The 15,943-nt window shown below is 35.6% G+C and overlaps 2 protein-coding genes across 5 annotated transcripts; both read right to left on the bottom strand.

Annotated features, from left to right (window-relative positions):
• Positions 1–1,618: 1,618 nt before the first annotated feature.
• Positions 1,619–10,825, bottom strand: LOC100811824 (phosphatidate phosphatase PAH2). 4 transcript variants are annotated; one of them, XM_006577956.4, is made up of 12 exons: positions 9,189–10,824; positions 7,829–8,600; positions 6,919–7,229; positions 6,713–6,786; positions 4,725–4,809; positions 4,308–4,394; positions 4,135–4,207; positions 3,190–3,233; positions 3,019–3,105; positions 2,777–2,875; positions 2,362–2,500; positions 1,619–2,047 (listed from the first exon to the last, which is right to left on the bottom strand). In XM_006577956.4, the coding sequence occupies exons 1-11, from the start codon at positions 10,167–10,169 to the stop codon at positions 2,444–2,446; spliced, it is 2,670 nt and encodes an 889-aa protein (XP_006578019.1). In that variant the 5' UTR covers positions 10,170–10,824; the 3' UTR covers positions 1,619–2,047; positions 2,362–2,443. The 4 variants fall into 4 exon arrangements, with proteins under 4 accessions (XP_006578019.1, XP_006578018.1, XP_014629936.1 ...); XM_006577955.4 differs by having other exon boundaries at positions 2,977–3,105; positions 9,189–10,822; XM_014774450.3 differs by lacking the exon at positions 1,619–2,047 and having other exon boundaries at positions 2,777–2,882; positions 2,977–3,105; positions 9,189–10,825.
• Positions 10,826–14,321: 3,496 nt separating this feature from the next.
• Positions 14,322–15,714, bottom strand: LOC100811295 (BRI1 kinase inhibitor 1). Its single transcript, XM_003523551.5, has one exon. The coding sequence runs from the start codon at positions 15,354–15,356 to the stop codon at positions 14,466–14,468; it is 891 nt and encodes a 296-aa protein (XP_003523599.1). The 5' UTR covers positions 15,357–15,714; the 3' UTR covers positions 14,322–14,465.
• Positions 15,715–15,943: the final 229 nt, after the last annotated feature.

Here is a 15,943-nt window from a genome sequence, read left to right as displayed (position 1 = left end):
ATATAAATACAGAAGCCAAGCTTGGAAGGTGATCACGAGCTAGACATAACACAAATACAGTAGCGAGGGGTTGAATAGCAGTATCAGAGTGAAAGAACACATTGATATATATTATTGCGTTCATGGAGCGTAATGTGTGGAGTGATGGGAAGCGTGTGATGACTGTGGAGCAATTTAATAATAAAGTAGTGGACGAGCCTTCAAGTCTGCAGACGTCAACCGCGATGGTTTCATTGATGATAATAAATTCAGAAACCTTGCCCATTTTGCAGGCAAGTATTTCAATGTCAGAATCACACGCTAGTTTAGTTTTTCACTTGTTCTCATCACCTGCACTGAGTTTAGTTCACTTCTTCTCTGTTTTTTTAAGGGAAATGTTGATTTGTACGAAAATCTGTACTTAAAGGGTGATTAATTCTTCTTCATACTATGTAAATTAGTCATTTTCCTTTTTTAACTTTATTATTACTAGTTAGAAACAGGCACTACGTGCATCAACTACCAATTTCTTTTATTTTTTTAGTTTTAAATTAAAATAAAAGTAATTAAAAGATTTAAATAATTATTATGTTGGAGGAGTTATTTTTTTAATAACTGTATTTGAGGAGTTATTTTTTTTAATAACCGTTTGATTCAAAGGTAGTTTTCAGAATTAATTAAAGGAAAAAATGGTCTAACAAAACATGTACACCAAATATGAGTAATTTTTATTAATAGTTATAGATGTTTGAATATTTTTATTAAGTGAAACAAATTAAATAATATTATTGAAATGAGAAAGTGATAAAATGAAATGATTTTATATTTTACTGAAAATAAAAATTACTAACATTTTAATTTTTGTGCTATTAACAATTAATTACATTTAAAGGACAGAAATATAATAGATACAACTAAGGTTTTTTAATACGCAAATACAAATAAAATGGTAATTTGGGTGTTGTTTAACATACAACTGATACAAGACTTAAAAAAATGTTGTATAAGTGCCCAACGTGATAGAAAATGTTATATATAATAACTTTTAATTGGATGATTGAGATTGAAAAGATAAAATGGCATGTTGGAGAAGACTTTTCCTTTTTTTTTTTTTCCTGAAGGGCGATGTGGAAGTTTTTTTTTTTTTTTTGGGGGGGGGGGGGGGGAGTATTGATTGGCGCCCAATAGTTAAAAAGAGGTACGTAGTATATATAAGAGGAGAATAATCAGAATATCACATTATAAAAAAAATGCTATAAATAAGAAGAGAAAGATGCATCTTTAATTTTTGGATAAAAATGCATGGACACACTATGCTTGTTGACACCTTCAGAGAGATAGAGAAGAAAGAAAAGTGTAGATATTACATAATAAGAGAAAGATAGAGAGAAATAAAGAAAGTCAAATGAGTGTTTATAAGATATGAATGTGCCACTATATGAAAACATTTTGATAATGGAAGTTGCACTGAAGTCATAGAACTTAAACAGGCAGGTGACTGAAACGCATGAAAATAAGGAATGATGTTATGTGAACATTCAATACTAGTCTACACCTTGAGAGAGAAAAAAATCCAAGAGATAGAAGTTAACGTGATAAGTGATATAATGTAACAAGAGAAAGAAAGAGAAATAAGAGGTGTCAAAGGTTGGAGTGTCCATTTACAATTGTTCTACAATAAGAACAAATGACGAATGAAAACAAGCATAAACTTTTCTATATGGTAGAATAATAAAACTGAAGAGGCATCACTCAAGTACACAATTACATACATATACAAGTTAGCAGTCAAATGAAAAGGACTTAACTGTGCACGAATCTATCTATAATCAAGAAATGATATCAAATGTGTGTGTGATTCCATGACTTTAGTGGTCACCGGTTAACATTATAACTAACCAAGGACAAAAATGGATCTGATCTCGCAGCATCAAACAGGAAAGAAGTTCCATCTTGCTCTTTCATACGAATTCCATCCACCAAATTATGTTATGCGTTCCGATTAATCAATCCACAGTACAAGTCATCAACAGAATCAGGTGGTTCTCATTGGGCTCAGATACATAACCTGTATTAGCAAAAAAACAAAAACATAATGAAGTAGCATGAACAATTGCGCAAACGGAGTGATGGCAAAACATACTTCACCATGACATGCAAGTATATAATAAAATTAGTTATATTAATAATATCTTCAATACTTCAGTTCCAGGAGAAATATTGAACATATACTAGAAAATTGTAAAGATATTTACCTATAAAGTTTCTGATTAAATTAGAGGAAACACTTGAGTTAAAAACCTATGCAAAATAGATCAAGTATCTAATTACTAAAACTAAATCCTAGAGTCTGGATAGATTATGTAGAGCTGATAAATTTACCCATATAATTTTTGGAGCAGCACCGCCTGCGCCCATTCATATCTAGGCTGCATAATTGAGCCTAAAAATCCATGGGACCCTTTCAAATATCTATGGCAGGAGGGGGTAGTTTCCAGAAATTCCATGAATTAAAGTCCTCCTGCAAACAAGGTTCAGCAAGAAAACGGGCAAAGGTAACCAAGATTACAAAAAAAAATCCTTAATAGAATGAAACTTGCATTAAAAAGCATAATAACGTAACCAGGATAAATCACACCGCAGAAAAATATAAAAAGATCCAGCCAGCTCTCACACTCAACATGCTTTACTTTGAAATTTAAATTCTAGGAAGACTGAAAAAAATTTGAGGAACACAATCCCCAAGACAGGCATTATGAACAAGAGAATAAAAAATAAAGCTTCTTCAAGATTAAACCTGCTCAGAAGAGCTCGTAGGGGGGAACATTCCATTCACAAGAGCATGCAGAGAAGTATATGATTTTGCGTCAACACGGCGGTTTATAACCACCTCTCCCTGCGAACTTAAAAATAAGAAAGGTTTGACGAACTTCAAACATTTTAGGAACTTCTAGCATGAAGCAAATTTTTACTTTTAAAAAAGAAGGATTTATTTACCCTGGGATTAATAATGAAAATTTTTCCTAGGGGAATTCCAACCTTAAGGTAGCTGATTTCATCCGTATCCCTATTACCAAAACCAGCATAGAATGGACTGCTATCAGAAGGAAAAAGTGCCTTGATGTCCTGATGACATAAAAATTCAAATAGACTTTAATAACATTATGAATGTAATATGATCATTGTAATATGTAGCAGCGGGAAACTAACCTCTAAGCATGCTATTTTGAATTCATGAGGAACCCTCCTAATAACTGGAAATAGATGAGAAAAAAAAATGTTTTAGTCCAAAATATTATAAATGCAAGACCAGGGCATTTCATACACAGACTTGAATTAAAATTTGATGAATCCTCACACTCTCGTATATATACATCAAAATTAAGAGGTCAATGAGTCATAAGAAAAAAAAATCATACAAGAGTCGTACATATATTGGCCACAGCTCCACATGGTGGTGTCTTATACGAACTAGAATATAACAAAATCAGAAATCATGCCATGAAAGAAATCCAAAACTTAGTCACTTTGTAATCTTTTTAACAAAATGACCCACACTGCTTGTGTTTTCATGTGATATAAGGGAATAAAAGTTGAATGTTTTTATTTTATTCAATTTTGCACATTTATACTGAGGGCGAGCCCTGGTGCAGCGGTAAAGTTGTGCCTTGGTGACTTGTTGGTCATGGGTTCGAATCCGGAAACAGCCTCTTTGCATATGCAAGGGTAAGGCTGCGTACAACATCCCTCCCCCATACCTTCGCATAACGAAGAGCCTCCGGGCAATGGGGTGCGAAGTTTTGCACATTTATACTATTCTTAGAGGTTCCTAGTACAATAGTATAGCCTTCCAATCTCTATTATACAAAACCTATATGTCACTTAAGGTAAAAGCAGGGCACAAAAGTCCATACTCCAGATTTTCGTTACAGGCTTTGCAGACTGCTTTAGCTAAAATACTTGAATTTCATCAAAGAACTTGCCCATTCGTCAAGAGAAATTTTTAATTATTCAAGTAGGATTTCTTTGAAATCGGTAGTTCAGTACTTTTCTTTGGGGGGGGGGGGGGGATAACTGAAGACACAGTGATGTGTTAGATTGGAAGAAAGGGAACAATAAGAAGCAGCAGAAAAGAAACACAAGCAGAGTTATTACCTTCTCGATATAGAGAGGGAAAAAGTCCATCAGGGGAAATAACAACAGGACCATCTGGTAAAACTTTTCCATCCTGCAATATACAAAATAAAAATGAAAATGTAAATAGCTTTATTTCCTTTTATATTTTTGTCCATATGGATTAGAAACTGATTGCTAAATTTACACATCACCTGTTTAAGGTTTAGTAAGAATTGCCGTGTAATATAGGCCTGAGAAATTGAACGAGCACTGAGAAAAAGCAGTTGATAACCATTTTCCTGTAAATGTGAAATCGACAAGGGAAAAGATCATGAGACACCATACAGGGTGAAAAGAGATCAAAGGATAGTTGTTATGGGAAGGACATAGGTACAGTTTCCATCATAAAACTCCTAAAAATTTAATCATATTAGAATGATAAAAACTTTTAGAATATAAGCAATTTAGTGCCTTTAACAGATAAAGCAACCCAATTATTTGGTTTGAGCATACCTACCCCAAAACTGCCCATATGCAATGATGTATGATCAGTGTATTCAGAGGATTTAACCACATTATCATATTGTAGCAGTCTCAAAACATCTAAAACAAGGACAAGATAAGCAAACCTTGATAGCGGAGAATAAATGTGCAACACCTGTCTGTGACCAGTCAATACCAACCAAAGGCATGAACTGACCAAGAACATCTGACCTGTAAGACATGAAACAAGATAAAGAAATTACAATTTCATACTAGAGTTAGATCTTTTGAAAATAACAGAAGAGAAGCAAAATACATGGACTCTATTCGGCAAAAGCTTATCAGGATGTTAAAAGTCCTTGAAGCAAGAAGGAAAGGGTATTCAAATTCAAACAATTTCTACAATTTTATTTTGTGTTGTGTTGTCCATCTTGTCTTACTTCCTTATGTACCTACTCATAATGTATTTGCCATTCCAACAAAAACAATTTCCCCTAAATATGCTAACTTTACCTTATCATCTCAAAATTGGCCAAGATATTGCTACAAATTGTAAATTTTCTCATAGAAAACTTCGTACCCATTGCCCAGAGGCTCTTCGCTATGCGAAGGTATGGGGGAGGGATGTTGTACGCAGCCTTACCCTTGCATATGCAAAGAAGCTATTTCCGAATTCGAACCCATGACCAACAAGTCACCAAGGCACAACTTTACCGCTGCACCAGGGCTCGGCCTCAAATTTTCTCATAGAAATAGTACCATAAATTGTCAATCAATTCAACTTTAAAGGTCTAATCGTAATTGTTAAACTAATTATACCTGCTTAAATATTTTAGTAGAGCGGACCAAACAAGGATCTTTATCTACTTAAATTTTTACATCCACTCAGGTTGTTGATTGGCAACTGGACAACCTAGGTTGTCTAGCTCGATTATCTAATAACCCCAAAGTGAATGACATTTTCCTTCTACAGGGTATGTCAAACTCCAATAAGTTCATAAGCCTGATTGGGTTTACACTTACCAACCAAACAACATAAATTATGGTCAAATTTCTTCCATAAAATTCCAATACAAATCAAAGAACTGCCTCATAGAGTTTTTCTTCATTAGAAATCGAACCCATGTATTTTAAAACCATTAGAAACTTTTACATGTCTAATTTCCCTTAAACAAATTTTTAAGTTAAAAGCTCAGCTTATAAGAGAATGAGTCTAAGCACAAGGTAAACAAATATATGTATACAAATTCAACCAACAAGAAGCAAACATGAAGAGAAACACCAGAAAATATGCCCTGCTTTTCATAATTGTTCAAAGGGCAATCTACTACAAGTACCCCTTAATGATACTAAATTATTGGATATATACTCCAAGCTTGATAAGTTGATAGATTAATGTTTGTATTGTGTTTTCATTAGACATTTTAGCAAGAGCATACTAATTCTAAAAAGCGTATGACAGGAAGTAAAACAAAAAGGCAACTAAATGATAAAGGAAAAAACATGAAATAAAATTCATATGTTGTTTTAGGAGCAAGCAACTGAACACACTGAACAAAGCAGATGAATTATGATGTTGGAATCCCGTAAGCACTATAAACTGAAAACAAGGTTGGAAAGTCCATACCCAGTTTTTTTCAAGTGATAAAAGGATAGGGAAAAGCAACATTCGGGACTCAAAAGAAACAAGATCCATAGAGAATCTAATTGATTGCCAATTACCACCATATAAACATCACATAATAGAAGTTTACTGATATATAGCAGAATAGATTTTATCCTGGCATATATTTAAAGAAATTTGGTGTGATATGTTACTCCTAGGTCTGAAAAGCATGGATTGTTAAGCTCATGGAGGAATACAGCATATCATGGATATCTTTTCACTTGATAGCGGCAAGACATATTTGATTGAAAGAAAAAGAAGTCAACCAGCTCTAAGATTTAAATGAGATTGCAGAGGAGCATAATTTTAGGTAGATACCAATTATCTTTATGTGGCAGATAACATCAAATTAACAAATAAAATGACAGAGAAAAACAACTTTTAAAAGAATGAATATTAACCAGAGTGTTGTCTGAGTGCATTATCTATTTTAAAAACAGCTTCATTTTCAAAAAGATGTATCCTCACCTTGTAATTGTACCATCCACATCTGAGATCACTATACGAGCGTTCCATTTCCATAAATATATTCGACAATCAACCTGTTAATCAAACATAAAAAATAAAAAATAAAAGTAGAAGAGAGATTTCAATTGAAGAAATGTACATAAAAGGAAACGAGAAGTAAACTTCATGTTCTTAAAATAAAATTATAGAAATTCATGATTATTTACCTGCTGCTTCCCCAGCACAGCTGTAGAGAAAGTGAAGGTTACAGTATTCATCCCATCCTTCAGATTCAACGAGGCTAGCTGTTCAGAGGTTGGAGTCATTTCCTTAACCTTCTTTTTCATTAAATTGGGTTTGAGCTCATTTTTGTTCATATCAGTACTAATCGTATTCTCTGGAGAATTAACAAAAGTAGTGTTTTTGGAATCACTTGGAGAAGGGGGCAACATAGACTTTCTAGATCCTTCTCTCCTCAAGGAGAAAGGCCAAATTCTCCAACTTCCACCAGCGGAAGGGTTGCGTGTTGATGGATCTCCTGTATGATTTTTCTCAACTTGGTCAGCTGGTATCATGCCTTTCAGTTTAAATATATACGGGCTTTCAAAAGACACCATGCCTAAATCTCATGGAAAATAATGATAACCAATATTAATAACAAGCCTATCATCCCCCAGGATGCAGAGAAGTAGATTTATTTACCAACCAGATATTCGGCATTGAATGCTTTAGAAGTACAGTCAGCTACCATCCCTTCACACAACAAGTGTTTACAGAGACTGTTGTTCGCATAAACGATAAATCAGTATAATAACTACCTACAGGCTACAGCTTAATGTTTGAAAAGCCTTTTTCAAAGTTACAACAATGACAAAACCCTTCATTTTGCTCTGACAAAACACACAAGTCTACTCAAACTAAATTATTGTTCAAAATAGAAAGTCGCTTCTGAATCTTCTGTGAAATTTACAACCTGTTGCTATAAAATGTATAGCAATTATCATTCCATAAAAAACAGTATATTCAGTACACTACTAGAAGAGATGAAATATTATCTAAAGACATGGATTGTTTTCAATTCAGTAGAAAGACAACTTATATAAGTTCTCTTACCAAGGGGAAGATAAAGAACAGTACCTTTGAGTTCCCCAGAATCATTGTAATCCTTGGCACCTTGCCCTTCATGTGATAACTGGTTTCCTTTGTCTTCGTCTGATTTTAGACATTCCAAGTCATCTTTTCCAGGAAATGCCCATGGCAAGGATGTGGATTTTGAGTCCAGTGATTGACATAAAGGATATCGAACATTGTGTTCGACCATGATGTCACTACCAGAAGAAATATTTGGCAAGGATCCCGAAAACTGCACAACTTCCTCCCCAGCAGCTTTGTTCATAGGAATGTCTATGGGATTGGATATTGCTGTTAACTTTTCACTGTCATTCCCATAAGAAACATGATCTTCTTTATCTACATGTTCAGGGGAGAATGATCTCTCGAATCGATCATTGATAACACTTTTGTCATGGCCACTAAAAAGGAAATTTTCGTCCTCTGAACTTGGTGATGATGATCTCCTTGATGCTTTTCTAGGTAAAGAATCATCAACAGAATCCAGAGGAGATGATAGTGTGCTAGAGACATCTTTGTCCTTCATATTATTGTCATCTAAGGCTTGGTCAGCCAAGATGCTGTAACTGGAAGGTTTGATAATACAATTTGGCTCAACTTTCTCATTTGAATAATGTCCTAGGCCCATTTTGACAGTTTGAGATTTTGGAGATGTTGGTTGCTCTTCAACAACCACCTCATTGTACCTAATATCATCAGAATCTGAACTATCTGTTTGTTGAATCCGAGAATGAGACTCAAGATCAGCATTCTCAATAACTTCCTCAGCTTCTGTATCCTAAAGCATAACTTTAGGGTGTCAGTGTCAACCGAAACAAAGTAAATGTTTTCTTGATGTAATTATGAGCAATGCTACAGTGGTATACCCTCTTACAAGAACCTCCTAATACTTTGTGAGAAAGTAATAAATGAAAAGGGTAAATGCATTTAATACCTTAAGAACATAAAAAGTTTGAATACTTTTTTTTTATATAGTAAGTAGTAGGTTACTGGATTAGTAGAAGTATTTTAGGGATTGAGAATGATTCTTTAATTATTCCAGTTGACTTAAAAAATTCCATGTAAGGAATTTAGTGTCATTTGTTATCGGACAAAACTTAAATATAGTACCATAAATACTAGTGCTGTCGTTCACCAATCAAAATTGGCTGTATGATATTTTATCCCGGCCACTGCTGCTGACCGTCAATGCAGCCATCAATTTCATCTAAGTAAACAAAATTGGCATCTTGGAAACCGGTTTTATATATTATATAGCCAGTTCTGATTGGAGAACATTATTTGCTTAGGTACTATTTAGTTATCTCCAATTCCTTAAGCCAAAACCATAGGTGAAGGCTACTTGTCCATGAATTTTTCAATTTACCTCAGCTAGCAGTACAGTTGCACCATGCAAGACTTCATCGTGGACATGGACATGGACTTCTTCACATTCTGGGCCAGCAAGGTACATCACCTCATGAGCTTGTTCACTAGAACAATCCACTCCCAACTTGGAAGTCTCTGATGATGATTCATTACTATTTTCACCCGGCGCATCAATAGAAACCTCTTCTCCATTCAATTCCTTTTCTACGCATGCTTCAACCTCCACCTCCACACATGCAACTTGCACATCAGACTCTGCAATGTCATACACAATTTCCTTCCAATTCAAGTCACACTCGCCACCAAAACAAGCTTCCTCATTCAATTCGCCATTCTCCACAACCACCTCTCCATCCCCAGACGGGTTAGCAATAACATCTTGCCCTTGTTCAGCGGAGGGATTGGTGGACCAATTGATGTCTAACAAGTTAGCCGCAATCTCGGCGCGCTCCAAGGAACCAACCCTGTTCCCAATTCCATCACCAACACCATCACCATCACCAACACCCGCACCATCTTCCCTCTTCAAAGACCTTCTCCCAAACACAAGGCCAAGTATCCGGGAGCGGCGAGAGCTAGTAGTCCTTCCCACAACCTCAGCAGCAGCATCATAATTCAAACTCTCGGACCTGAGAGAGTGAGAGCGAGTCTGATCATCTGCATCATCGCCAGAAGAAGAAGGAAACATCAAAATGGCTTCTTCTTCTTGTGCATCGATTTCCCTGAGAAAAAAGGCTTCCCCTTTATGATCAAGATGCATTTGGAAACCAGCTTGCACCCCATTGACACAGATATCAACAACCTTTTCCCTTGCCTTCAAAACCCCTTGGAATTTGCCAAATCGAACGTACCAAGGAGAGGACTTGAAAGTTCCATCTTGCTGTTCCACCACCACAATATCAACGGCGCCACCGAACGGATGAAACGGCCCCGAAAACGTGTACACACCCTGACTAATTATTCTACCCACCGCTTGCATCCTCCCTCATAAATTCAATGTATCTAAGAAAAAACATGGATGAATAATTAAAGTCCTTACGAATTCAGAAAGAATTGTAGGACGTGATGGTAATTATAAAATCAGGGGTGGAGTATGGGGAAGATGTGGATCGCGGAATTATGAATAACCGTCAAGGAAAAAGGATATTTTGTTTCGATTCCGAGCACAAAGAAAAAAGGAAGTGATTAAATTTGAGAATAGATATTGAAGGAGGCGATCCGGCAGTGTAAGACGAAGAAGTGATCGGGGAAGGAAGTGCCTGTCGCGGCGGGATGTGGGGCCCGCTTTTCAGATTCATTGGTTCTTTTCGCACCGTTCGATCCTGCTGCTTGCTTCACGCTTCTTCATTTTCACCATTTTCACACACAAATCAAATCACATCACATAACTAACACTCATCCTCAATTCCTAAGATAACACTATTATACATAACATAGCTTATAACTAGAAAGGATGTAAAGCTATATTCATTTTCTTGCTATTTTCATCAACAAATTTTACCCAATTGAATCGACAAATAATTATATCCTTTGCTAAGAAAATGTTAACCAGTTTGTGGACAACACAAAATGATTTTATAAAGATTAAGATTTTTTTTATTTTTAATATTACTATATTTAATCGAATTATTTTCTCTTTCTAAATTGATGTAAAGACCGTCACTTTCCAATGAATCGATCTAATAATATAGTTGCCTTGGGTGAGGACCACTAGAGAGTGAAGTCTGATTATGATTCTCTCATGTGTCAACAACCCAGTAATGTAATGTTAGGTGGTTAATTGTTTTGTTTGAAAAGGAAGGGGACCACAGCGAGCGAACACAAACTTTTCTGCGGATGCATGGCTGCGCCGATAGATTATTCTTCTCGGAAATGGACACAATCATGTGACTTGGGATATGTTCTATCTGTAGGACCAGTTTGAATCAACGTTATATGTTCTTATTGGATAGTATATATTGTTTCGCTCCACTACGTACGGTTTCCAACCTCTGATTTGGCTCTCTCGAGTTGAGGTTGGGGTGCATTAAAGCAGGATAATGTAGAAACCAAAACACACAAATTCATGGCAAGCTACTCCGAATACCTGAATTAATTAATACGGATGGATTTGTGCTAGATATATACATCTAAATTGTGGTGGGTCATTTCACAATCATATTAGAGCTGTTATATTCTAATGTTTTCGTGTAATTATATATTGGTTTTTGCTCCATCGTTCGTGTTGAGCCATCGCCTTTTGTTTTCCTTGAAGCCGAGGTTTCTCTAACATCATTCTAGAGTCTGATTCTTGATGTGCAATTAATTTACTGGATTCTGCATGCCCAAAAACTCATTCCGATTTTCCTGTGGGGAGTGAAAATCAAAGAATGTTGCTCAGGAGTGGGAGATCCAATTTGGACATGTTTGCGTAGTCAAATTCTCTTGTTGGTGGTATTATTGCTCTATCATTTAGAATAATGAGATGTCCAAATATCATTCCCCTGTCACAAATTAATTAGGTCACTAGCTTATTAGCATGGGAGATCGCTAGTTAAATTATGTTCCACCCTCTGTCTGTTGCTTGTTTTAACTGATAAAATGATACTAGGACTTTGTTCAGTAGATAGTTTTCTTCTTGGGCTTTTGGGTCATTTGTCTCTTGACCCAATTGCATGAACAAATAGAAATTTCAGTCCAACACACTTAAATACAAATTGAGCATGGCATGATCTGTCATTTAGGAGGGACAAAAACGAAATGGTCATATTTTCACCTTGTGTTTGTGGACTTAATAGGATTGGGTCATTAGGCTCACCTTTGCTGCTGCTGCTTCCTGCACCAAAAGATTATTGCGTTTTGCATCTTATTGACCAACCGGAATGTAGTTTTACATTCAAGATAGGATTGGTTACACTTACATCTTTTACATTTTGAATTGACCAATCTGAAAGGTGAAAAAAATATTTTAGAGAAGTGCATGAAGCAATTATTGGGGTGCAAGAAGCAACAATTATTAACCCGCTCGTGAATCTCAATCCCCCATCTTAAAAAGTTATCATTTTATTTAGAACAAATATAGATTATCAATTTTTCATTAGTGCATAGTATTACTACCTTTTTTGTTGACTAGCCTATGCCTAAAAATCTTCTTAACCAAGTTTTTCTTATCCACAAGTTTCAATCTGAGACTTTACTTAAGGGATCAAACTCAAGATTATCCGAACCAAAAACTTGTTGGTTAGAATACTAAGTATTTACATCATTGAAACTTGACTCATTTTAACATTTGATGCAGAAAGTTTATTTTGTTGATAATTGATGCGTTCTGATGCACAAGAAAGGAAGCAGTGGAACTTATCCAGTTACATCTTTAACTTAATTATTACCAGATACATGAACGGTTACTCCGTGACGTATGTTGTGCGTGGCTTCCAGCTTAATACTAAAGTGGAATGGTCAAACACAACACATGCACTTTGCAAAGAGAATGGGATTTTGTTCCAATTTGACTCGTAGTACAACAGCGATCGCGCGCAGATGGTGGTCCTCTTTCATAATGCTAACATTTTGTAACCATATACTTGCCCACATTTATATGTATTTCTAAGCTCATCATTATGTTTATAATTAATTCTTAGCATGACCCTTATGTCTATCATCACTACTGTCTCTCCTTATAATTATTAGATGCAGGGAAATATATATTTTATGTGAATTATAGTATATGAACTTCAAATAATTGTACTTGGAACTTTATGGCCTTCCTTTAATTGTTCTTTGCCCATGCCATCCCTATCCATTCACGACCGTTCTTTAATTCATTCATTATTCATTATTCATTATTCATTATTATGATAAAAAATCCTCCTAGCTTCCAGTACCTTTTTCATTCATTGTCTTCATGTGTAGGGAGCTACGAAAAAGTTGATTTGACCTTTTTGACTTTATAATGTAGGTATTTCAGTAGTTAAATTCGAAACTATAGTATAATGATATAATGATATGTAGTTTTCCTTGTTGTGACTATAGGCTTAATTTGGTTGGTTTAGATTGCGCTTTCCTAACTGTTAAGCCTGTAAAGAGCATGTTCCCACCCTTTACGTACATATAAGTCAGTGACAGTTGTAACCTCACCTTCGTGGTTCCATGAGTACAGTCTTTCTTGCAATGGGACATGATTGTGACAAGGTAAAGCAGATTATTTGGCGGGGAATCTAATATATCGATCGGGTCCAAATATGTTTCGATTGGACATGTTTTCAAAGGAAAAAGTTAAACAAAATAACCACGACAGAGGAAAATGAAAATGAAAAATAACAGATCGATGCAAAAACGCTCTGGTCACTATGGATCTACTAGGAGAATATGTCAGAGAAAACATAGGCAGTTTAGACTTGAAACTTTCTGACGCGTCTCTAGCTGCTATATAGTATATGCTTATCATTGGAATCTCAGAATTGAGAATTCCCATGTATAGAGTTCAGCGCCTTTTTATTAAATAAATTTATAGTAACAGTTATATGTTAATATATATAAGCACTCCCATTCTCTGCATTAGTGTAGTCTTAATGCATTTTTTTTCTCGAACCGGGAGTTACTTTGAATTTTGACTAGTTTAATTGATTTGGACGAAGTAAAATTATCTTAATTACAGTCAATTTTTTTCCCATGATCATGACACTCCAACTTAAAATTTTACTTAAAAAAACCCAACTCTAGCTTTACCATTTTCATCAAGAGGCCCTAGTGTGGGACAATTGTTACTATCACCTCATCATGGAAAAAGACTCGGTTGCCAGAGTTTTCAGAATTTTATGAGATACTATATGCTAGAAGACACAAATCATCAATCTTCTCTGACTTATACTTTTTACACTTGCCCTTCTTTTCAAACTCTCATAATAGAACATGAATTTTTCTATGCCTAAAATTACTTAAAATATAAATACTATAATATTTTTTTTGGGTGCAAATTAGTAAATACAGAAATATTATATCCACATGTAAAAATCCACACTAGAGTTACATTCAGTTACCAATGTGTTAATTATCGATCATCAATGTTTATCAGTTAATCAACATATATATATATATATATATATATATATATATATATATTGTTTAAAAAAATAAATTTCGAGTGGACAAATGTTAGTAATCAATAAGTAACATATTGGCAACCAAGTGTAATAATCTTCAGGCATAGATTTTACATTACTAAAATATAACATACAAAAACTATAACAATAGTAAGCACAACTAGTAACAAAAAAAATATTATCTACCACGTGTATCAGCAACTGAGCTTCTCTTCTTTGGCAATAGAATTTTTGCAGTGAGCAATTGCAGCTTGAATAGCTGCTTGCAACTCTTCCATGGTGCTGTCATTCGCAGGAGGAAGAGCAGCAGTTGCTAGCAGAAGACCACTGTTTGTTGGAGAAGTTCTCATAGATGCTGGTGCTGAATACTCGCCTCTTCTTCCTCTCAATTCAGGCTTGTTTTTCCGGATCAAATTCCCCGAATGAGAATAAGCTTGTCCATGGAACCGACCTTTTTCTCTTCTCCCTCCGAAAAGCACTAGTGGCTGCACCATTCTCAAGTACTTCTTAAGTGCATGCATCACATCATACCCGAGTTTCTTCTTGTGCTTGATGTTATCCTCTTTATCTTCTTTGTCTCTAACTTGACACCCTTTACGCCCCTTTGATAAACCAAACAATGAGAAACTAGGCTTGGACTTACTTCCTTCCTTTGTGACTCTATTGTTGTGGTCTTCTATGTTGTTGCTGTTGGTAATGCTATCTATGGTGATGTTGCTGCTGTTGCAGCTATTGCAGCTGTTGCGTTTTTCGTCTTCTAAGAACTCTCTGATGGGGAGTGTGAAGCTGTCCACGGAGTTGGTGGAAAAGCGAGGTGATGAAGAGAAGTGAGATAAGAGGTGTAGAGGAAGCAAGTGACCGTGGAAGAAAATATCATCTGCTGGAGATAGATCTACTTCAAGAGAAGGTGGAGTTTTGGATTTGTCATGGATTGTGGTGTTAGAAGAATGGAGAGAGATTGTGAAGGAGAATTCGTGAGAAGGGGAAGAGGATGGTGAAGGTGGCTTTGCTATTGCTACTCCTTCTTCAGTTATCTTTTGCACATCGTTTTCTTTGTTCTTTTGGGGTTGATGATGTGTTTCCATTATTACAGTTGAGATGGTCTTGAAGACTAATGTGTATGTGAAATTCTCGCTTTATGATCTTTTCTTTTTGGTGGAGAGAAAGAGAGGTGTTGTGTTGTGATCTTTTCTAATTTGTTGTATGGATGTTAACAAAGCTTTATGAGGGATAAGGGAACCGAAAAACATGGAAAGAAAGAGAGGGTCTTTGTCAAACCAGCGTTAGACTTGGTCTGCCTTCTTTTGAAACTTTTTCATAAGACACCAAACTGTGTTAGTGTGTATGCGTATTATTTACGTGTGATGATTATTAAGCATTATCAATGATGGATTTTTTTTTTCTTCCCACTAATGGAAGGGTGCTGAGGAATGAGATGAGATGAGAATGAGATGGTATATATGTTTTTCTCGTGTGTTATAAGGGTTAGTAGAGCTGTGCTTTGTTGGGTCCCTATCAAGTCCAACAGCAATTGTTGTGCTGGTTTTGGGAATGAGGTCGCAAACATCCAAATTTGGCCACTAAAGGAAGATGGGATTGGCATGGCCGATTTCACTCGAGACATTTGGACTTTGTTTTCCAATCAGTGAGAAGGTCCCTAGAGAAATAAATC

Source organism: Glycine max, chromosome 4 (genome assembly GCF_000004515.6).
Source record: "Glycine max cultivar Williams 82 chromosome 4, Glycine_max_v4.0, whole genome shotgun sequence".
Classification (NCBI taxonomy): Eukaryota; Viridiplantae; Streptophyta; class Magnoliopsida; order Fabales; family Fabaceae; genus Glycine; species Glycine max.
This window is presented reverse-complemented; position numbering and strand designations above follow the sequence as displayed.

Bases quoted from the DNA above. Each gene is read 5' to 3' on its own strand.
- LOC100811824 (XM_006577955.4), bottom strand. From the start codon at position 10,169: ATGCAAGCGGTGGGTAGAATAATTAGTCAGGGTGTGTACACGTTTTCG. The intron at 7,230-7,828 runs GTACTGTTCTTT...AAAATCATACAG, and splicing joins TGATTCTGGGGAACTCAAAG to GAGATCCATCAACACGCAAC. The intron at 4,810-6,712 runs GTGAGGATACAT...CATGTCTTACAG, and splicing joins GTGGATGGTACAATTACAAG to GTCAGATGTTCTTGGTCAGT.
- LOC100811295 (XM_003523551.5), bottom strand. From the start codon at position 15,356: ATGGAAACACATCATCAACCCCAAAAGAACAAAGAAAACGATGTGCAA.